This window comes from Podarcis filfolensis, assembly GCF_964270895.1.
Source record: "Podarcis filfolensis genome assembly, chromosome: 9".
Classification (NCBI taxonomy): Eukaryota; Metazoa; Chordata; class Lepidosauria; order Squamata; family Lacertidae; genus Podarcis; species Podarcis filfolensis.
This window is the reverse complement of record NC_139610.1, coordinates 19286453-19309804: the sequence shown is the minus strand read 5'-3', so window position 1 is coordinate 19309804 and position 23352 is coordinate 19286453. Positions and strand designations below refer to the sequence as shown.

The 23352-nt window shown below is 43.1% G+C and overlaps 1 protein-coding gene across 1 annotated transcript in view; it reads right to left on the bottom strand.

Annotated features, from left to right (window-relative positions):
- The window catches only part of GABRA4 (gamma-aminobutyric acid type A receptor subunit alpha4), a 65985-nt gene that overhangs the window by 8440 nt on the left and 34193 nt on the right, over positions 1 to 23352 (bottom strand). Inside the window, exons 6-8 of the mRNA XM_083630496.1 lie at positions 21854 to 21997; positions 19248 to 19400; positions 7954 to 8213 (exon numbers count right to left, since the gene is read on the bottom strand). Of these exons, the coding sequence (XP_083486622.1) occupies positions 7954 to 8213; positions 19248 to 19400; positions 21854 to 21997 (557 nt within the window). The remainder of the gene's footprint in view (positions 1 to 7953; positions 8214 to 19247; positions 19401 to 21853; positions 21998 to 23352) is intronic.

Genomic DNA, 23352 nt, shown 5'->3' with positions numbered 1-23352 from the left:
AATAGACTGGAGAAGACTGGACTAGCCTATGATTATTCTAAAATGGTAACTTGAATGAAGGAATGGCACTGTCGCAGTAGTTAGAGTGACACCACATTCAGTGTTTTGCTCTCCGCAGGAAGCAACATGCACTGAACTGGCATGGAGATGGATGGATGAATGCCAATACAATGGCATCATGTTATTGTGGGAGATTAGTAGCCAAACCTAGCATGCATGTTCTTGCTAGTTAGCATGAGAAGGGGCTAATACAACAGAACTGCATTGCTGATACTCAGGTACTCAAACCATAAAAATGCAATTGGGAGGGAGGGCTTTGTGTGATGTCATTTTCCCTCTGCTGTTGGAAAGGAAGGAGAAAATGGTATTTCCTGTTTCTCTCTCTCTTCTGTTGACCAGCAATGGATGCAAGACATGCCTCCACTTGCTCCAACTTTAGGTACATGCCAAAAGCTGTACCTTTACCTTTACCTATACTGTAAGTATAAGTATTTCCCCTGCATAGTTTTTACTGCTGCCATTGCTGTGAACCAACGCAATATTATAAGGGAGTAATTCATGTTTTTAAACTTACTTCCCAAGTTGTTGCCTGATTCTTTGTTGAGCAGGGTGAGATAGGGAGAGCTATAGCTCACTCCATGGCTGGACTTGCTCAAAAAAGGGGTTTTACAGTCTAATTTCTATGCTTTTAATTTTGCTGCCAAGGGTGGGGTTTTAAAACTCCGCTCAACCCCCACAAATGGGCACCTGGAGGGATAAATCACAATTAATATCCTCTCCTGCCCATTAAATCCCATCCCACAGTTATGTCTTTCTTTTACTAGACCTTATTTTTGTAAAGTGCCTAAAGGTTTTCTTACAATCAAGCAGCGTATGCAGTTTATTAAATAAATAAAATAGATAAAAACCAGCAGGGAGATGGGTGGAAAGCCTTGTGCTGATAGCAGACACATATCCTCCAAAAGAACTAGTTAGGCTCCCACATGGGATTTTTCATGGAAATTATTATTATAGTCTTCATGCTCCTGAGTTCGGTTCTTCTTGTTTTTATTCCATTAAATTGTATATTTAAAGATGTATGGATTTTCTTTTAAAAAAACAAAACAAATTCTTGTGATAAAGCATTTCCTTGCGAATCAGGTCAAGGCAAAATGTTTCCTTTTCTGGTTATCTCCTAATCTTTATTAGCACAATATTTAACCCTTGTCATGTACCCCTGGAGAGTACAGCTTAGAAACTAGGTCAGCTTCCAGCACACCCTCTTCTAACATTCGGTGTCTGCTTCAAAGTAAATGGTAGGATTCCCCCCCCCCCCCAAAAAAAACCTAAAAGTTAGTGGCAATTCAAACTAGCAGAGTTTATTCTCTGATTATCTAGGCTGGTTTCCCATGTAGCAACTACAGTTTGGGTTTTAACTTCTGTTCCGAAGCCAGCACAAAAGGAGGCATGCTAGTTCAGAATGTTTTCTGTTATGCTCACTATCTTTCACTCACAGTTGTCCTCCAATGCTCTGTTTGTTGGAAGTCCTCACGAAGAAGCCCCCTTTGGTGGCTTGGACAGGGCAATTTGGCACGGGGAGGCCGGAGTAGGACTGGCATGCACGTCTCCATGCTCCCTGCTCATGTCTTCATTCACTATCCAGGCACAACTAAAGGGTTAATTCCATTAGCGCTGGAGTCAACTAGCCAAAAGGGATAAGGCTGGAGGTGTTGCTTAGCAACCAAGAAGAGGGGCATAAATTTGCTGAGGTACCATGTTTCCTGATTAGTTCTGTAGTTCAGAGGGAGTTTTCCCACTTGTATTGGTTGAATGTCTCCCTCTGATGTACAAAGTCTGAAATAAGAAAGACAAGACCTCGCTGTTCCTTTCTTCTCAAATTATACCAGTGTTGTCAGTACTGGTGCTGACCTTTAAAGCCCTAAATGGCCTCAGTTCTGTATACCTGAAGAAGTGTCTCCACCCCCATCGTTCAGCCCGTACACTGAGGTCCAGCACCGAGGGCCTTCTGGTAGTTCTTTCACTGTGAGAAGTGAGGTTACAGGGAACCAGGCAGAGGGCCTTCTTAGTAGTAGTGGAACACCCTCCCACCAGATGTCAAGGAAATAAGCAACTATCCTACTTATAAAAGACATCTGAAGGCAGCCCTGTTTAGGGAAGTTTTTAACGTTTAATGCTGTACAGTGGAACTTTGGGTTACGTTACCGGCACCCCCAGAAGTGTTTCGCTGCATGCGCAGAAGCGGTCTACCGCTGCGTGTGCATGCACAGAAGTGAAAAACCACTTCTGCACATGTGCAGAAGCACTAAATCGTGCCATGCGCAGAAGCAGCACCTCCAGTAGCAAAAACCTCAGGATACGGCCGGACCTCCGGAATGGATCCCGTTCACAGCCAGAGCTACCACTGTATTGTGTTTTTAATATTCGATTGGGAGCCGCCCAGAGTGGCTGGGGAAACGCAGCCAGATGGGTGGGATGTAAATAATATATTATTATTATTATTATTATTATTATTATTATTATTATTAAGTGCTATCAGGTTTTATTTTCTCTCCAGTCTCCACCAGCATCATTTAAGTGACTTTGCTAACACTATTTACTCTCACACTATACATTATGACTCACCAAGCCAGACTCACATGGCCTATCAACCTTCTGTTGCGGCTTGTGAGATACTTGACAAACTTCCCTTTCTGGAGTCCAAGGAAGGCAAAAAAAAAAACCCTCAACCCCTAGGAGACTCATTGAGCACCTCTATAGCATCTCTCTAGGGCAGGGGTAGCCAATGTGGTGCATCTTTCATCGGCCCCAGCCAGCACGCTTAATGAGAAGAGATAAATGGAATCCTGAATACTGTGAGTAATTCAGAGAAGTTTTTTAGGTGAACACTCAGTTCATCCTGGCTACTGGCAAGGCTTCTTTGGCTTACTTGATTTTACCTTATATAAACAGAGGGTATGCCCTGGAATAGAATTATAAAATAATACCCCATATTCCCTGCAGTTGCACATTGCAGGAGATGATGAGTAGTGATAGGCTTTTAGGAATAACTTGCTCAGCAATTCTGATCTTCTCATTAAGGATTCTCAATAAGCTTCAGAGGAACTCCAGGGTTCCACAGAACATAATTTGAAAACCACTGGGGAAGCCGCAAAAGATTGAGGGGTGTGTGTGTGTGTGTGTGTGTGTGCTGTTTGTGTTACAAGACTGTTGGAAGGGGCCAAACAACCTTCCTCAAGGTCAAACCCCTTGTCACAAGGGAGGGCATCCATCTATCAGCCTCGCGCACAGTAGTCCATACAATCCAAAGCATGGTGTTTATAAGTAGCAAGTAGCAAAAATGTACTAACCCTCCAGATAGCAAGTACAGTGGTACCTCGGGTTACATACACTTCAGGTTACATACGCTTCAGGTTACAGACTCCGCTAACCCAGAAATAGTGCTTCAGCTTAAGAACTTTGCTTCAGGATGAGAACAGAAATCGTGCTCCAGCGGCGCAGCAGCAGCAGGAGGCTCCATTAGGTAAAGTGGTGCTTCAGGTTAAGAACAGTTTCAGGTTAAGTACGGACCTCCGGAACGAATTAAGTACTTAACCCGAGGTACCACTGTGAGTGCTTTTCCTTCTTAGAAACTAAATTTAGGGAGGGCTGGAACTCAGTGGCTCAGCATCTGCTTTCATACAGAGGCTTCTATCGCAGGTACCATCAGTTATGAATGGGAGTGACCCAGATCTCCAAGTGTCCCTATTTTCCAGGGACAGTCACAGATTTACAGTAGCCATCCCTGTTTCTGATTTGATCCAGGGCAGCTGTCTACCAGCTCCACCTGCTACGCAGGCTGAGACCCTACCCGCCCACGGACTGTCTTGCCAGAGTGGTGCATGCTCTGGTTATCTCTTGCTTGGACTACTGCAATGCACTCTATGTGGGGCTACCTTTGAAGGTGACCCGGAAACTGCAATTAATCCAGAATGCGGCAGCTAGACTGGTGACTGGGAGTGGCCGCCGGAACCACATAACACCTATATTGAAAGACCTACATTGCCTCACAGTACGTTTCCGAGCACAATTCAAAGTGTTGGTGCTGACCTTTAAAGCCCTAAATGGCCTCTGTCCTGTATACCTGAAGGAGCGTCTCCACACCCACACTGAGATCCAGCGCCGAGGGCCTTCTGGCGGTTCCCTCATTGCAAGAAGTGACGTTACAGGGAAGCAGACAGAGGGCCTTCTCGGTAGTGGCTCCCGCCCTGTAGAACGCCCTCCCTTCAGATGTGAAGGAAATAAGTAGCTATCTTATCTTAAAAGACAACTGAAGGCAGCCCTGTTTAGGGAAGTTTTTAATATTTAATGCTGTATTGTTTTTAACACTCGATTGGAAGCCACCCAGAGTGGCTGGGGAAACTCAGCCAGATGAGTGGGATATAAATAATATTATATTATTATTATTATTATTATTATTATTATTATTATTATTATCCCAGAATGTCCCACTTTTCCTTAGGATGTCCCTATTTTTATCAGAGAATTGTTAGAGGGTATGGAGTTATGTGACCCCCAAGCCAATGAGATAAGTAACAATACAACCTTTAGAAGACATCTTAAGTTTCCTGTGTTCCTACAAATGGATTAACAAGCCTAATTTGAAATGTCACCATAAGTGACCTTCAGCTCAATCTTGTTGGATCCGTATTTCCTGTCACAAATCTTCTGAGGCATCTTCTCCCAAGCTACACTCCACCTGTGTATTTTCTTTTCAATTATCTTCAAACTGCATACTATAAATATGAACTCCTTCAAGCCAATTACTTCTTATGACTTCACCCCAGCAAAGAAACTCTGAACCTAGAAGCAATCAGAGGCGAAATGAACTCTTATATGTAACCCATTTTTATTTCAGATGAAATAAAGTTTCTTGCTGGAGTGGAGAATAGGGCCCATGAATTTTGCATTATTTTTCAGTTCGTGGAAACCAATTATTCACTTGTTGCCTCAAAAATATGGGTAACGAAAGAAAAACAATTTAGATAAAGCAGCACGGCAAGCTTTTGTTTTAATGCTATTATTTTATGAGAAGCTGGGGACAAATAAAAGAGGGGGAACCGGGGGGGAAATGCAAGAAAGGGTGATTGCTTTTGCAGTGCCCATAAGGAAAGGGATAGTAAAACCAATGTAGGGCAGTATTTGTGCATATACAATGAAGTAACCAAGGTTAAATTAGCTTACGAAGGGACATGTGAAACTTATAGCCTTTGGAGGCCTGTTAGGAGAAGTTATTGCATTGGGTTAACCAAGAAAAAAATAATAATTGCTTATGCTTTAGGCCAAATGTTGGTACTTGCGGTGGAAAGAGCGGGGGCAGGGAAAAGTTTAATTACAGAAGTACAAGTAAATCTCAGAAGCAACCAGAAGGTTTAAAATTATTTCCAAGTCCCATCAAACTCTTTCGTTACATTTGCATTCATATCACATGAGACTGGCCATGGATGGCTCCAACAGGGTGCCATTGCGTCCTGCTTGACAGATGACAATCCTTTAACTGAAGAAGACCTCTATCTGAAGGGCAGCCTGGCCCAAGTCCAGTTTAAATATGAGGAGCCATAAGAAAGGAGAACAAAGGCTTTGAAGTTGCCCATCAATAGCACCTGAATAGGCACGTGGGCCACCTTGCCCCAGTCTCCTCCACTGTCGTGAGATGTGTTCTTATTTAAATTATAGTAATTATATCTGGGGGACATGGGTTAAACCACAGAGCCTAGGACTTGCCGATCAGAAGGTCGGCGGTTCGAATCCCCGCAATGGGGTGAGCTCCCGTTGCTCGGTCCCCGCTCCTGCCAACCTAGCAGTTCGAAAGCACGTCAGAAGGCAAGTAGATAAATAGGTACCACTCCAGCAGGAAGGTAAACAGCATTTCTGTGCGCTGCTCTGGTTCGCTAGAAGCGATTAGTCGTGCTGACCTGGAAGCTGTACGCTGGCTCCCTTGGCCAATAAAGCGAGATGAGCGCCACAACCCCAGAGTCAGCCATGACTGGACCTAATGGTCAGGGGTCCCTTTACCTTTAATTATATCTGGATTGACATCTATACATATACATTTTCATATTATATGCAAATCCATGTCCTTCTCGCTTCCTATTTACTTATGTACTTCTTCTTTTCTGGTGATGTTTTAATATGGGGCAGTCAAAGTGCTTTTCCTTTCCTGCTCACCACTTTCTTTTTTAAAGGCTTGCCACCACATCAAGCATCATCTTGACTGGCTGCAGCAATCTTGTGGCTTTCCTGGGAATAAAATACCCTTGCTATGTTATCATTCCCAGGAGTATTCTTCGGGGGGGGGGGCGGAGATGGCTGATCCCAAGGGGAGACTTTGAACACTAAGTGTGGGAGTGAAGAGGAGTTGCTGTAATATTTTGAGTCCGAGTGTAAAGTACAGGCAGCAGCCTGATGCCCAGCCTTGACGGCCAGTTCAGATGGTGTGATAGCACTTTGATGATGTGGCTTTATCTCAGGGTCAGCCTAAATGAGCTGAGGCTTCATTTTATACAGCAATGTCTCATGTGGATGTCTGCTTCCGATAACAGTTTAATGGAGGGTAATTTCCTTCAGATGCATCAAGTGAAAATAAAAGCCTCTGCGTTTCCTGTTCGTTTTATCGCACCCTTAAAACATGGCACTAAACAAGGAATGTATACAATTCCATCTCTGCCTGCAGGATTCAATCCACTTTCTTTGGACTGGGCCAGGGAAACTTTTTGAGAATATGCAGCCTGAAGAATGGTCTCAGAAAGGATTTTCCAAAATGTCGTTGACACGTGGTAGGCACCAATTTGAAAGATAGAATTGTGAGAAGCCTTCCCAGCTTCAAAGCTTTCTAGCTTTGAAAATCCTGTTTGAAAGTGTACAGAAGAGTCACACCATGAGTCCCAGGATCATAGGTTGGAGTCAGTCCCAGAAACCAACCCCACAACAAGTCCAGATCCAATCTGTAAAGTAATCATGGCGGTGCAATGTAGACTGAGACCACACATGCAAAGAAGGGAAGTTTAATCGTTTCTTTTCCCACTATGATTTCCCCCAGAATCAGCCCGACACCAAGTAGTGAAAGGTAAGTGGAAGCTCCCATTGGTGCCCATGGGAGCTTTTTTCCATTTGCTACTTAGAGCATGGAGGCAACTGGGAGGGTGGGAATGATGGTACAGGAGATAATAAATAAACCTTTCTTCCCCACAAGCAGTGATCCTGATCTGAATAAGGGCCCCAAAAGCTTACTTTTAAGTTTAAATATGCTACATGGAGCTGCCTACTCTTTAACATATATAATTTTGACCTTCAGACCTCCTTGCCTATCTAGGAAAATGGCAACAAGGAAGTAAAGCAAAGAGGTCTGGTTTTAAGGGGAGAAAAAGAGTGTATAGGGGTATCTCAGTTTTCAAACGTCTCCACTGACGAACATTTCGGTTTTCGAACACGCCTCAGAAGTCGAAGATGCCACGCAGCTTCCACTGAATGCAAGATCCTGAGGCCTAGCTTTCGGCTGTTAAGTTTTGGGTTTTCAAACATTTTAGAACTCGAACTGTCTTCGGGAACGGATTACGTTCGAAAACCAAAGTACCACTGTAATTGCTACTGGTGTTGCAGATGCACTGCTTTCTGCCTTAGTAACACTGAAATGTTACTGTAGTAACATGGAAATGTTACTGTAGTAACACTTAGTAACACAGAAATGTAAGACTGAAGGGAAAAGGCAAAGAAGTCAGTTTAAGTAAGAGTGCAGTCTAGGTTGTGGACAAAAGTAATAGTCTCAAAGGAAGCTAGAGGACAATGGAAAGCAAGATGGGTTCAAACCACCCTAGAATGGAAGCTGACCATGCACTTCAACCCTGACCCAGCTTTGAATGCACTTTTGGTCAACATTTCACTAGTCATGTTTTAATGCATATTAAATAGGCTAAATACCGTGGGTGCCTCTTCTGCACAGTTTTCCTTCTGCATAGGAGTTGCTGGAACTTCAGGAGCAGATCTCGCGGCCTTCCTTTTGGCTTTTTCCATCTGAATGTTAGTGAAATAGTTGACAGCTGCAAACTCAATCAGCGCAGAGAAGACGAAGGCGAAGCACACGGCAATGAACCAGTCCATGGCGGTGGCGTAGGAGACTTTGGGCAAAGAATGCCGCGCACTGATGCTCAGAGTTGTCATGGTCAAAACCGTTGTTATCCCTGTAAAAAGAAAAGAAGCAAAGCAACGCTGCTGCATTTGAGAATCATATCAATTTTTTAAATAAAAAAATCACTCCAATATATTTGGGGCCATAGCCAAATACAAAATGGCGCAAATTGAAATAGTTTGCAAGCGTTTCAACACTCTCCTTACCAAAAGGGGGGGGGGAGTGCATTTGAGGATTTCGTTAAAAAGCATTGAGACAAATGAGACCCCACCTGAAATTAAAGTGGGGAGGATGAAACACTGCATGAGTGAGGTATTGATTGATTGATTGATTGATTGATTGATTGATTGATTGACTGATTGCAATCATATCCCTTTTCCCAGCCCAAGGAACTCAAGGTAGTGTCAGGGCTGGGCCCAGATGTCGGTCAGCACACAGGAAGCAGAGACTATTGGTGCAGTTAATTCTTTATTCAAGAATATGGCATACAACTTAGCAACACTTCCAGCAGGACTTGCCCTGCTAGTTCCCAGGACTGACAGTCCTCGCCTTCCACTTCCTCTAGGGCTCCTCCTCTGCCGGATGTTTTCCAAGCAGTCTCAAACTTCACCTGGGCACCTGTAATCTCTGCTCCACTCTACACATCGCCTTGCATGTCCTTGGAGACTAGTGGAGAGGGGAGCTTGTCGCAGTAGGAGAGGCAGGCCCCTAGAATTTTTCTACTTTAGCCTCTGAGTCAGAACAGTTCCCGGTCACCAACTCTCCTTGCTCCCTATATCCTGCTGCCTCTCAGCCTCCAATCCCTCCTCCCACTCTGCTGCCTCTCAGCCTCCATCAATTTCCTGGCTCTGAGCCTTCCTCCTCTGGGGTTTCCCATGAGGGTCTCCCAGCTGGTGCCTCCTACCACTCTTCATCATCCAGCCAGGTGGCATGCATGGTTCTCCTTCTCCTCAGTTAATCCCCACAACAGCCCTGCAAAGTAGGTTTGGCTGAGAGGCAATGAGAAGTCACCCGTCAAGCTTCTAGGTAGGTTTGGCAGAGAGGTCTCCCAACGAGCTTCATGGTCAAGGGCAGATTCGAACCCTCAGTCTCCCAGGTACTAGTCCAGCACTCACTGGAGAGCCAGTGTGGTGTAGTGGTTAAGAGTGGTAGTCTCATAATCTGGTGAACAGGGTTCACGTCTCCACTCCTCCACATGCAGCTGCTGGGTGACCTTGGGCTAGTCACACTTCTCTGATCTCTCTCAGCCCCTCACCTCACAGAGTGTTTGTTGTGGGGGAGGAAGGGAAAGGAGAATGTTAGCCACTTTGAGACTCCTTCGGGTAGTGATAAAGCGGGATATCAAATCCAAACGCTTCTTCTTCTTCTTCTAGCCACAATGCCACACTGACTGTTAGTGTCTAAGTTACTCCAGTGTGGTGAAAACTCTCCTTTAACAGCACCATAACTATTTTAGATTAATGCAGAAGTTAAAACTATGGCCTCACCCATTCCATATTTTTATTCCTAGCTACTAGAGATAGCCAGGATCCATGAGACATCACGGGAATTAACATGGGGGCTGCCATTACACACACACACTAATATCATCTGGATACAGTTGCATGCACTCATTATAAGCACTGAAAACAAATTCATAATTTTACATTAAAATGGAGTCATTACTTCGGTGAAAGAATGCTTAGAACTCTGATTGTGGTCAAAAAAGTTTTCATGCTTGGAAATTGATAAGGGTCTTGGTGGACCAGTCGACTGATTATTTTTCCGCCTGTTTTAGCAATTGAAACCTGTTGTGCTATGTGCTGTATGATTTTCCATTGTATTTTCAAAGACATACCACCACAGATTGAATCCCTTGGTCCAATACATCTTGTTATTGCTTTTTTAAAAATCTTACTTAGTTGTGGTCTACCTGACCCCAATAGCAATTAAAGTGTTTTATCCAAGGAGGTTGTGTGTGTGGCAAAAACCTATTTTTTGCAAACCTAAAAGGCTCCACTGAAGCTCAGAGCTCTAAATGACAGTGATTCCACTGCAAATTCTGTTTATGGCTCTCTCTCTCTTTCTCCACCAGAAGGCAGAGAGGAAGAATGAACTCAATATTGCTTTAAAATAACATGAGAGACTATACATTTTAATAAAGCAGCCAAGGAGACAGCGGTATGTGATCAAATACAGCAGTACAGTGTTCCTCCTGACAGTTCTGTAATATAGCTCTAATGATATGGAACAATCCACTTACAGCTCTTGGACTGAGGCTGCAGCTTGAATTAGTACAGAGCATCACCACCTCGGGGAAAGGCTCTCTGTGTTCTGCAATGCTGTGTGCATGTGTGTGCATGCGCACATGTGCTCATTCCAGCAAAAGGAAAGCTGTGCATGGAAAGCTTGTGTTTAGACTGTAGACTTTCAAAACTGCATCTGTGTCACAATGCACACTTGAGACATAATTATTATATTTATTTATTTATTTATTTATTCATTCATTCATTCATTCATTCATTCATTCCCCGCCCATCTGGCTAGGTTTCCCCAGCCACTCTGGGCATCTGACAGCACATCTAAAAACATGTTTAATGTGGATTCAGGATCACCTGAAGCGTGGGTTTGGTATGCACATTCACATCTGCCTTGCAATGCAGAAGAGAATAAAGAAATTAAGAGGAGCATCAAAAGCAAGAGTATGGGGAAGCAGAGAGGAGGTGACCTCAACATTTGCTAGACCTACACTGAAAAGACCTACACTGGCTCCCAGTACGTTTCCAAGCACAATTCGAAGTGTTGGTGCTGACCCTTAAAGCCCTAAACGGCCTTGGTCCAGTATACCTAAAGGTGGAGCGTCTCCACCTCCATCATTCTGCCTGGACACTGAGGTCCAGCTCCGAGGGCCTTCTAGTGGTTCCCTCGCTGCGAGAAGCCAAGTTACAGGGAACCAGGCAGAGGACCCTCTCAGTAGTGGCCCCCGCCCTGTGGAACGCCCTCCCACCAGATGTCAAAGAGAAAAATAACTACCAAACTTTTATTTTTTTTTTTTTAATAATATTTATTAAAATTTTTCAAAAATACAAAAAATATCACTTTACGGGACTCCCCCCTTCCCCCACCCCTACCATATTCCCCTTTCATATTGTTGGCCAAACAAGTTCCCCATCCAAATTGAAACTTAATTTGTTTTACAATAAAAAAAGAAAAAAAAAAAACCCAGTGTTCTTTCCCCAAGACCCACCCCATGTCATTCCACAATTTCCATTTTTTAATAAAAGAAGCACCCCAGATAATAGAAACAGAAAAGGTAGAAAATAAAAAAAAAAAATATAATGACTAATAGACCAATTCAGCAAAAAATAACCAAGTTGGCAAGCCTTTGGAGTTTTAGTTCTCCCCCCCCTGTCCCCGGTTTAATTTCCCCCTGACCATCAACCCCTGGTGTCTGCCTGGAATTCTTAAGGCCATAAATCACAACTTTTCCCCAACTCCTTGCTGGCTTTTTCTTTTTAAAATTAAAAATAAATTTTTTTGAAAATCAAAATTATTATTATTATCATTATTTTTCAAAACTTTAACTTCAGTTTTTAATAAAACTGTAATAGAACTCCCTCCATTGTTCTTTCCAGGTTGTAGTCTGATTTCCCTTTGTTCCGCTGCTAAAACGTTGTAGTTCGAAAGTTTGGTAAGTCTGCAGGGATGGTTGTTATTCAGGGGCAAAACCTTACGTTCAGTCCCTTCCTTTCTTCAATAGAAAAATCTATTGTCTCCTTTAAAAAAACAAAAAAGAAAACACCCTGAAGACGAGATGTTATTTCCGTTTTGCAGCTTTCCCAGAAGATAACCAGTCCTGTAAAGTTCCATTTGGTGTTTTTCCACTTTCCCGATCCTTGTAATGTCCCGAAGCTCCTCAAGGGGGATTGTTGTAACTTTGTTTCCTCTAATCCAAAAGTCAATTTGTTATCCATATTCGCCATTTTGTATCCAAATTTTAACAAGTTGTAGCAAATTGTATCAAATTTAACCAGCCAAGTTCTCATAATAAAATCCACTCCACTTTTCGACTTTGACAGCTATTTTGACAGCTGTCAAAATCTCCGACTCCTTTCACCAGGCTCTCTCTTCAGTCGCCCCGGTTCCCAGGGGGGGGGGTTGCGTTTCCCTTCTCCAGTTCCTCCTCCAGCACAGTTCTTGTAGTTCCCCATCGTGAAATTTTGGATTTTTATCAGCAATGCAAGCCTTTTTGGGTCTTGGTTTCCCCGTCCTTGTTTTGGAAAGTTTACAATAGGGAGGGGACTGACTTCCTTTTTGGATCCCCCCCGCTCGTATCCAATTCGAAAAAAAAATTTTTTTTCCTCCTTTTGAACCCGATTTCCAAATTTACTCACGGGTTGTTGTTGAAAAGTCCGAATTTTCAATGGAAGAAGTCAGCGCTCTCCGCCGGATGGCATGCGGCTTCGCTCAGCAGGGGAAGCAGAAAACTCAAGGCACCACGCTTCTCCCCGGCACCCGATCCGTAGCCTTTAAAAAGGCTCCTTCACGAGTCGGGAGGGCGCTAACGGTGCAAGCCGAGTCTCCATGTCCACGGCCTCCGTGGCCGTGGTTTCTAAGGGTCCCCGCATCGCCGGTGCGGTAGAACCCAGCCCCTGCCGAGCAGACTCCCTCCGGAGCTCGGAGGGAGTCCGCCATTCGGCGATGGCGCCAACCCGGAAGTCCCCCCAAACTTTTAGAAGACATCTGAAGGCAGCCCTGTTTAGGGAAGCTTTTAATGTTTAATAGGTTATTGCAGTTTAGTGTTTTGTTGGAAGCTGCCCAGAGTGGCTGGAGAAACCCAGTCAGATGGGAGGGGTATAAATAATAAATTATTATTATTACTATAGACTACAGTCCATTGAAATGAGGCTGAGCCCAAGGGATCTTGGGTAGAAAACTCTCATATCGGAGCAACTTTCCTTACTCAAGATTAGTGCCTCTAACAATGGCAGGCCAGATGCCTCATTAAATAAGGATCGGATACTGTAAGGGGTGCGCACTACATCAGCAAATAGGATACAAGGTTTCAGCAGTCGACAACATCAACAACCTGGCCAAACTGGGGGCATTAAGAAACAATGCAGGGTCGCTGAGGACCATTGGCAATGCACGATAACTGTCCTCCCCCCCCCCCCTCCCGCCCTGAGGTGTGAACAGAGACATGGAATTTGGAAGGCTGCCATGCTAACTGGGTGTGATGTCACAAGAAGAGGTTGGGGTCTTTGGCATGAGGCTTGGGGATAGCTGAGATCTTGGCTGAAGGCAGGCCGGGTGAGATACCTTGGACTCCAGTGCTGTACTGCTGTGGGGGACAAGCCCCTCTTGAGCTGACCATGCTGACTAAAGGTGTAAATATGTGTAACTAAACCATACAGTGGTACCTCGGGTTAAGAACTTAATTCGTTCCAGAGGTCCGTTCTTAAACTGAAACTGTTCTTAACCTGAAGCACCACTTTAGCTAATGGGTCCTCCCACTGCTGCCGCGCCACTGGAGCACAATTTCTGTTCTCATCCTGAAGCAAAGTTCTTAACCCGAGGTACTATTTCTGGGTTAGCAGAGTCTGTAACCTGAAGTGTCTGTAACCTGAAGCGTATGTAACCCAAGGTACCACTGTATTTCTAAAGGCACGGCAAGTCTCCAACACATCCTAACTCTCGTGGGAACACAGACCCTGGGTGAGCTCCTGGAACCTCTTGGAATCTTGCCACAGCTTAGTAGAGTTTGGGAGTGGCATCCAACCTTTGTAACACGATGCCCAAGTTGCTGCTCTCCTTGCTGTGTCCAGCAGGGCAAAAGTTTGGAGACTTGGCCTCAGATCCATGAGGGATCACCCCAAAGAGTTGCTTCCCTTCTGGCAGCCTCCAGGAGGCAGCCACTTTCCAGATCTCATGCTGGAGAGTTGGGCAGCACAGGCAGAAAGCGCAGGGGAGGGGAATTGTGTTGCATTATGTAGACAAGGATTGTATCCTACTGGAAGACAATTCCTTTATTTGGGAACTTACACATTTTATTTTGAAGGGGCCTTTCAGATTAAAATAGTAATTCCAAACATAACAAAAGACTACTGTTAATCCTTCTGATTCTCTCTGGGTATATACACAGAAGCACAGCAGAGAAGTGCTCCCCGGATATTTAATTGTTAAGTATACTATCGTGTATTTCATTAAAAACTCAAGTCTTTTTAAAGAGAGTATCAGATTGCCTACTTGGCATATGAATGCTAATATATTTATGTTGTAGCCTAAACTGTGACTGTTCTTATTCCTCGCGTAATCCAAATAGAACTAGTGACATCAGTATTAATGGGAACAATTCACTTTGCTGCTTGGAGGGGAAATGGCAGGATTATCACTTGGTCCTTTTTAAGGAAGCTCTTTATCTGTTAAATCTTTCTGCAGGAAGACTACCAGGAATGAGATTCAACCGGGAATATGGAAAGAGAGCATACCCTCCAACATTTCTCCAATGAAAATAGGGACATTCTATCCCATAATAATAATTTTATTATTTATACCTCACCCATCTGACTGGGTTGCCCCAGCCATTCTGGGCAGCTTCCAACACATATAAAAACATAATAAAGCATTAAACATAAAAAACCCTTCCCTATAAAGGGCTGCCTTCAGATGTCTTCTGAAGAAGAAGAAGAAGAAGAGTTTGGATTTGATATCCCGCTTTATCACTACCCAAAGGAGTCTCAAAGCGGCTAACATTCTCCTTTCCCTTCCTCCCTCACAACAAACACTCTGTGAGGTAAGTGGGGCTGAGAGACTTCAAAGAAGTGTGACTGGCCCAAGGTCACCCAGCAGCTGCATGTGGAGGAGCGGAGACGCGAACCCGGTTCCCCAGATTACGAGTCTACCGCTCTTAACCACTACACCACACTGGCTCTGAAGGCTGTATAGTTACTTATCTCATTGGCTTGGGGCCACATAACCATACTGTCCAACATTTCTCCAATGAAAATAGGGATGTCCTAAGGCAGGCGTGTCCAAAGTCCGTTTCGGGGGCCTAATCCAGCCCACCGGCCACTGTGGCAGTATATGTCCTTTAAAAAGCTCAGCAACTTCAATCCAAAAAAAAGCTCAACAACTTTGGTCAGCCCTCATGCATGTTCACTTCATCAAATCTGGCCCTTTTGGAAAAGGTTTGGGCACCCCTGTCTAAGGAAAAGTGGAACATTCCAGGATCAGATTAGAAACCGAGACGGCTTCTGTAAATCTGGGACTGTCCCTGGAAAATAGAGACACTTGATTAGTCTGCTTCTGGTGATTGGAATGGCATGGGGAGCATAATATTTGCCTCAGACAGAGAAATGTCTTAGCTGGGCCTTGCCCTTCCTCTAGTCTCACACCTAGAACATCTCACTGTTTCATAAGCATTTTTTGCAAGGGAGGGGGATGATGAAACCCTGAACCATTGTTCATGTTTATTTTACATGAAACTGGCTCACATTAGCTATCCCTGGCTCTTGGCATCAGCTGTACTTATAAGAGCTTCCCATTGAAAACTTTTCACCCAGACAAAAGCTGCTGGGTCTCTGTAAACATTAAAAATATAAAGAGCTTCTTCATGCCTGCTTGAAGATGGAGAAATGTAATCTGAAGGGCTACGCAAGACCCTGCTTCTCATATAATCAAATCTAACAAGACAAAGGCAGGCCGCTGGGAGCCTGAAGCTCCTCTGATGGGAAAGAGAACAAACAAAGCAGGAAACACTGAACTGTACTTCTTGGAACGATGGAATTTTCCAAACTTGCTGAAAGACTGCTAGCTAGAAAAAAAATCCATGGAAACTATACAGTATTTTTTTAAAGCATTTTCACCTTTGAGCACAAAGACCAGCAAATGAAGGTTTATTGCTACAAACTTCAGGGTGCGTTCAGATGGGGACTTAATACCACCAATGGTTTATTGGCAACTAGGTTTTTTGGTCCCATCATCTCCTTGCAAATAGAAGGGGAAGAAATGGAGGCAGTGAGAGATTTTACTCTCTTGGGCTCCATGATCACTGCAGATGGTGACAGCAGTCACGAAATTAAAAGATGTCTGCTTCTTGGGGGAAAAGCGATGACAAACCTAGACAGCATCTTTAAAAGCAGACATCACCTTGCCAACAAAGGTCCATATAGTTAAAGCTATGGTTTTCCCAGTGGAGATGTATGGAAGTGAGAGCTGGACCGTAAAGAAGGCTGATCGCTGAAGAATTGATGCTTTTGAATTATGGTGCTGGAGGAAACTCTTGAGAGTCTCATGGACTGCAAGAAGATCAAACCTATCCATTCTGAAGGAAATCAGCCCTGAGTGCTCACTGGAAGGACAGATCGTGAAGCTGAGGCTCCAATACTTTGGCCACCTCATGAGAAGAGAAGACTCCCTGGAAAAGACCCTGATGTTGGGAAAGATTGAGGACACAAGGAGAAGGGGACGACAGAGGACGAGATGGTTGGACAATGTTCTCGAAGCTACCAGCATGAGTTTGACCAAACTGCAGGAGGCAGTTGAAGACAGGAGTGGCTGGTGTGCTCTGGTCCACGGGGTCACGAAGAGTCGGTCACGACTAAACAACTAAACAACAACAAGGTTTTTTAACTGATTGGATTTTCCATGGAAAGGGTAAGTCTAGATTAAAACTGCAATACCTGGTTTCCTGGGAGTAAGCCTCACTGAGTTAGGTGGGACTTCCAAGTAGACACTTCTAGGCTTGTTAGGTAAATAAGGGGGAAAATACAGGCTGGCATTTGGATGACATTTTGTGGACCTGAAGAAGCTTGCCTGCAGGAGCAGCACCCATCCTACAACAAACAGTTCTCTGGCAACACACACAGTACAGTAAACTCATTGCTAAATGCTCATCAGCCTTACTTATACAGGATGGTCAAAGGCAACAATATTTTTTAAATATACCTTCCTGAAGAAACCAGAGGCCTTTCTCCTGGGCATAGTCGGCCAATTGGTGCCAAAGAAGGACAGAACTTTCTTTATGTATGCAACAACAGCAGCAAGAATACTTATTGCAAAGTATTGGAAGACACAAGAGTTACCCACCCTGGAAGAGTGGCAGATGAAGGTGATGGATTATATGGAATTGGCGGAAATGACTGGCAGAATCCGAGACCTGGGAGAAGAGTTGGTGGAAGAAGACTGGAAGAAATTTAAAGACTATCTGCAGAAACACTGTAAAATTAATGAATGTTAAAATGATGTTGGATTGAAAATAAGTGGCATTAGCAACAAAGTTAATAAGAATATGCAAAAATGAATTGATAACGGATGAAAATATAGAGTTATAATATGTTAAGATATAGAGTTAAGATAAACGAAAGAGGGTAAGGATTTGCTGATTTGATTATTTAAATGGGAATACAATAAGGGGAGGTGTGAGGAGGCCAAGGAAACAAGCTAATGAGTTTAAAGTTACAAAAAACGGATTTGCTTTTAATTCTTTTTTATCTATTTGTTTTTTGTATTTCGTATTTTTATTCTTCTTTTTTCTTTTTTATGTATTTTTGTATGCTCTCGTTTTTGTATCTTTTTCTTTCTATATGACTTTTTTTCTATTTTGTAAGCCTATGTTTTTGTAAAACTTCAATAAATATCTTTAAAAAACAAAAACAAAGGCAACAATATTATTTAAGTTACCATGGATCCTTTCCATCCTTCTGAGCTCCTCTTGGTGTGGGTAAGCCAACCCCAAACCCCCTTTGTAATTGACAGCCACCCACCACAGCCCATCACAGCATACACATCACCACCTGCCTGCTGGGTGCACATACAAATACTATCCCACTAAAGATAGTCATGTCAGCCATGGGGGTGGGGGGAGAATCCAAAATTCCTCCAATTTAGAATCCTGTCTCCCAGGTCATTTGTGTGGGGTGCCTGTGTGTGAGGGAGAGTCTCCAATCAACCCTCTAAATCAGGGTTTCCTGAACTTGTGTCTCCAGCATTTTTTGGACTACAACTCCCGTCATCCCTAGCTAGCAGGACCAGTGGTCAGGGATGATGGGAACTGTAGTTCAAAAACAGCTGGAGACCCACATTTGGGAAACACTGATCGACTCATATTAGGATTTCAGGGCAACTCAAAAAATTTTGTGACCTTTTGGTTAGCCTAATAAAGGCATTGCCCTAATATGGATTTCTGAATCCATCCCGCCAGTATTTATTTATTAATGAATTTAATAATCTGCGCTTTCGTAAAATTCAAGCAAGGTGGAGTACAACATATAAGGACAAAATCAACAGCAGAGCCATAAAAACATCAATGAAACATCAACGTCATCTCTGACAAAACCTATTTATCAGGCTTTAATTTATTATGGGAACCTGTCTGAGCCGAGACAACATAGGATTAGGTGGGGATAAATCTACACACCCCAAGCAAAAATGGATCTATATCAAAGCACTTTCAGTTCTGTAAAACCTATTACCTTTCTACAGCCTCAACAAGAAAAGGCGCCACTGGAATTTTCTTCTGCGATTTCTTGCTGGGATGAAATGGAGGAGGGCTAAGTAATACATACATATTCAGATTTCTCTTTCAGATGGAAAGTCCGCCCCTGCCAGGCCTAATTTTAACCTCTTTTATTCATCTCTCTCTGAAATGTACTGCTTAATAGGTCTTTTGGTTCAATGGTCTCCACTTGATTAATCCTTCTCCAATGCATGGCAATGCTGAGGTTTAGAAAGATAACTTCTTTAGAAAATTGCTTCAGCCGTATCTGTATTCTCCTCTCCTTTGTCAGAAACCCAGATTTCCCCCTCAGCTCCCTGTGCGCTGCCTCCATGCCGTTTGTCTCCTCTTGCTTTCAGTGTCAATTGGAGCATCCTCTTTCAAATTGCATTTTAATGTGCTTCATTCTAATATCGCGTAATCGATTTTCCTAATTGCTTTTTCAATTCACTCTCGCCAAGGCAGGAGGAGAAAGGGGCCTGTATCAGCGAAGCTGACATTACAGATTCAGAGCCTGAGGGCATACGCCTTACTTGGTCAAATCTCTCATTCAAATCAGTTGGGCTCCTCAAGAAGACTAAAAAGGCATACAAAGTCAGTGGTGAGACTTACCAAAAACAGTTCTGGCAGGAACAGACTCCTTATTGATCCAAAATGAAACTTGGGAGAGGATCACAGTCATGATGCATGGGATGTATGTTTGTATCATAAAATAACCCATTTTTCGTCTGAGGTGGAAGTGTACTGTCATAACGACATATTCACCTTAAAGGGGGGGAAAGCCAAAAATGATATTTAATAATAATAAAAAAACTTTCAGTACACCCAGATTTATTTATTTATTTTAACACATTCTCCAGCTACTCAAATTGCATTCAGTTCGTTTGGCTCTGAAAACATGAAGTTTCACTACAGTGAAAGAAGTTTCAGCCTAGCTAAGACAGCAGTGGGAGCTCACATGAGTCACTCCAAGCTCCACATAGGAAGAACAGGATATATAATAATAAACAAAAGCCATACTGAGTCCAGGGAAAGTAAGTAGATCTTAAAATACTATCCAGGAGGTGGGATGTAAAACATGAAATAATAGGGACTGTTTGACATCCCTCATACTTTCACGTACCATAAAGATATGTAGGTATACGCTGGAGGGAGGGGAAAATAAGTATAATATTAGCTGTCTGTTCTGATACTGCAGCATCTGGAAAACATATAATTACTACTTCAGGATTATATTTTCAACAGATGCACCAAGAAAATGTCTTCCTTTCATTGATTTTTTTTAGGCAATGAATACCAAGCATAGTTGTTATTCACCAGGTGAAGTTCTCCCATTTAAACCCCATTGAAATGAATGGGGACAGCACAAAAGCACCTCCCTGGGCTTGTGTAGTTGAGTACCCATTCATTTCAGTGGGGCCTGCAATGGGAAATTTTCCATAATAGTGGCTGTATGGAAAGTATGCTTGGGACCTTGGGACCAGTCCAATGCTCAAAGCAGGAGGGGGGGAAATGAAGTGAGGTGGTTATAGGTCCATCTGAAAAGAAATGGGCTGGCTCTCCATCCTACTTGGAGTCAGGCTTAGGGCCTACCAAAAAATGCTGCACAAGAGCAAATGAGTTTCAAAGCCAAGACAGTAAAGAGCTAAGGATTATCAAACATATTGCAGGCTTGCATGCCTTCTCCCATGCTCATGTCCTAGTCTACAGAGCCAAACATAGTTGACCAGATGTGTTGTCACTGGCCACCTGCCTGTCACTGTTTTTCCATCCCTGTTTCTCCAGTCTAGGGCATGCATTAAGAACAGGAGGTTTATTAAGCCCATGATGGGTCAGGTCTGTTCCAAAGTGCAACTGTGTGCAGGATAGAACCAGACCAATGTTCTTCATTCCACACCGTGAAAAGAAATTGCCTGCCAAAACCCAAAGCATGATCAAAATGCTCAATTAATTGCCTCACTTCCGCCCATCTTCTCCTCCCACGTACCACCCACCCACTTAAAGGAAAGCTATAAACAACCTGAGCCTTCTGGTGGAAATTCTGGTATGAAACCATCATTTCGGATTTGGGCTGCTATTCAAACTCAATTTTAAAAGAATTGGAAGGAAATGTATCTTGCTGGGAAGTCCATTACACTCCAGGATCTAGTTGTTTTATAATTACCGTATTTTTTGCTCTATAAGATTCACTTTTTCCCTCCTAAAAAGTAAGGGGAAATGTGTGTGCGTCTTATGGAGCGAATGGAGGCTGCGCAGCTATCCCAGAAGCCAGAACAGCAAGAGGGATTGCTGCTTTCACTGTGCAGCGATCCCTCTTGCTGTTCTGACTTCTGAGATTCAGAATATTTTTTTTCTTGTTTTCCTCCTCCAAAAACTAGGTGCGTCTTGTAGTCTGGTGCGTCTTATAGAGCAAAAAATACGGTACATACTGAGATTTTTTACCAAGATCATGGAGACACCTTCTTAAGGAGCAATCTAAGAATCTTGGCCTGATATTCCATTATAGATCAGCGATATCTCACTTACAGATAATATCCAATACATTAGGAAAATATTGCTTCATCTTGCTATCAATAACGACACTCGGAAATCTGTCGCCTACATCTGCTCCCTCTGTTGCTTAATTCTGTCGTGATCTCTGCTAGAGCATGTTTCAAACTGCACCAGCAATAGAGCGTTTAGCAATACAATCATATAACCAACCAACAGCCATCATTTTTTAAAAAATGAAAAACAAAAACACCCACAGATCTTAAGCACTGCCACTTCTCACACTGCTGCCTGTTGCTATTTTTTATCACTACACAAAAATATTTTTTAAAAATTAAAAAACAACCCAGCAGTAATAGCTGTTATGTTTAATGTGTTTGCTCCAGCAGCAATTCTAATAGGGATTTAGTTCGACAATCTGCATGCAATTTGTAGCATGATAAATCACAAAGATCAACACTTGCCAGCAGCACGGCTATGAAAATATGTCGGTAGCTACAATCTTGCATTTTCAACCATTTTCACTTTGCTTTCCGAAGAGAGACAGAACAGCATGCAGCAACAGGCTATCTGCTTTAGTGTAAGCCTGGAGATAAATGGTCTAGGATTTGTCATATGCTTATTATGCCTCTTAGGCTACCGTCAGATTTCCAAAGCATCTTTGGCTAAAACAAAATTAGACTGCTAACTCCACCCCTTAAGTTGATGATCACCAACTAGATTCTTACCTGTAATGGATTTAACAGTATCAGTGGATGCTGTATGCCCAAGCAGGTCATACTGAACTAAACTGGAAGACTCTTCAGGAACTTCCACTGAATTCTTAGGTCCTTTTGTCCAGGTATAAATCATTTCACTCTTTGGATATGCATCTGGGGGGGGGGGAATACATACAATTAAAATGTTGGGTCTTGACCTATGGATGCCAACAGGCCTTTGGATCGCTTCAGGTTTTTTTTTTACTTTGATTAGCCAGTCACCTTAATAATTATATTTTTATTTTTTTTACTAGGGAGTGAACCGCTGCTCAGCTCTGCTTGCCAGACCCACCACTGCCATTCACCCCATATTAACCCCTAGAGCTTCCTCTTCCCACCCCATACAATTACTAAGCTAATTTTTCACCTTCCCAACCCCATTTATAATAATTTATAATAAAAATTTATTATTTATACCCCACCCATCTGGCTGGGCTTCCCCAGCCACTCTGGGTGGCTTCCAAAAAAATATTAAAATACTGTAATGCATCAAACATTAAAAGCTTCCCTAAACAGGGCTGCCTTCAGATGTCTTCTAAAAGTCTGGTAGTTGTTGTTCTCTTTGACATCTGGTGGGAGGGCGTTCCACAGGGAGGGCGGCACTACCGAGAAGGCCCTCTGCCTGGTTCCCTGTAATTTCTGAAGCAGTTTCTCTCTTCAATTCTGCAGTGACTCCACTTTACAGCCATTTTCACTTTCACCCCTATATCCATGCCTCCTTCTCCTCTCCCTCCTTCTGTGCAACTTCCTCTTGAACACAAACTACCCTATTGGTAAACTCCTGAATCTTCCTCAAGCCACACATAGCAATTAGCTTCATTTTCACCTTCCATTCAGTTGTGAAATCACCACCCCATTCTATTCTGCATTTCTTTTAATGGCACTTCTCCCATTCCCTTGCCCCCTTTCCCCTCTTTTTTTTGCAACACCCCATTTTTACCTGCACCCCATTTCCTCCCCCTTCCTCACTTTTCTCAGCTCTTCTTTACACCCAGATCGCCCCCACAGCCATCTTTGTGCACACACCCCATTGTGAGATATGTTACTGGATCTTTAAGATGAAACAGAATTTAAAAAGCAAGTCTGCCATTGAACTTGTTCACTTAGAGAAGTTTAAGTTCAGTTGATGGGTGTTGTACACATATGGGTGTCTTCTTGTTAATGAAATATATATATATATTCTAAATTACTACATTGCCCCTGGAACTTCACACTAAAGAAAACATATGGTACCAGGAGCGAAATACATTGTACTATGGAATATTAGAGGGCTCCACAACCTTTATCTCTGTCACATGAGCTGGCGAGAAATGGATGAGGGAGAGCTTTGAGTACAGTGAGAAGGGAGAGACACTTAAAGGGGGGGACCAGCTATTTTAAACAATAGCAGAAGTTTGAGTAAGGCAGGGATGAAGAAACACTGACAGGAACATGGTGGTTTTAAATAGCCGCACAACTTTGAGTAAAGC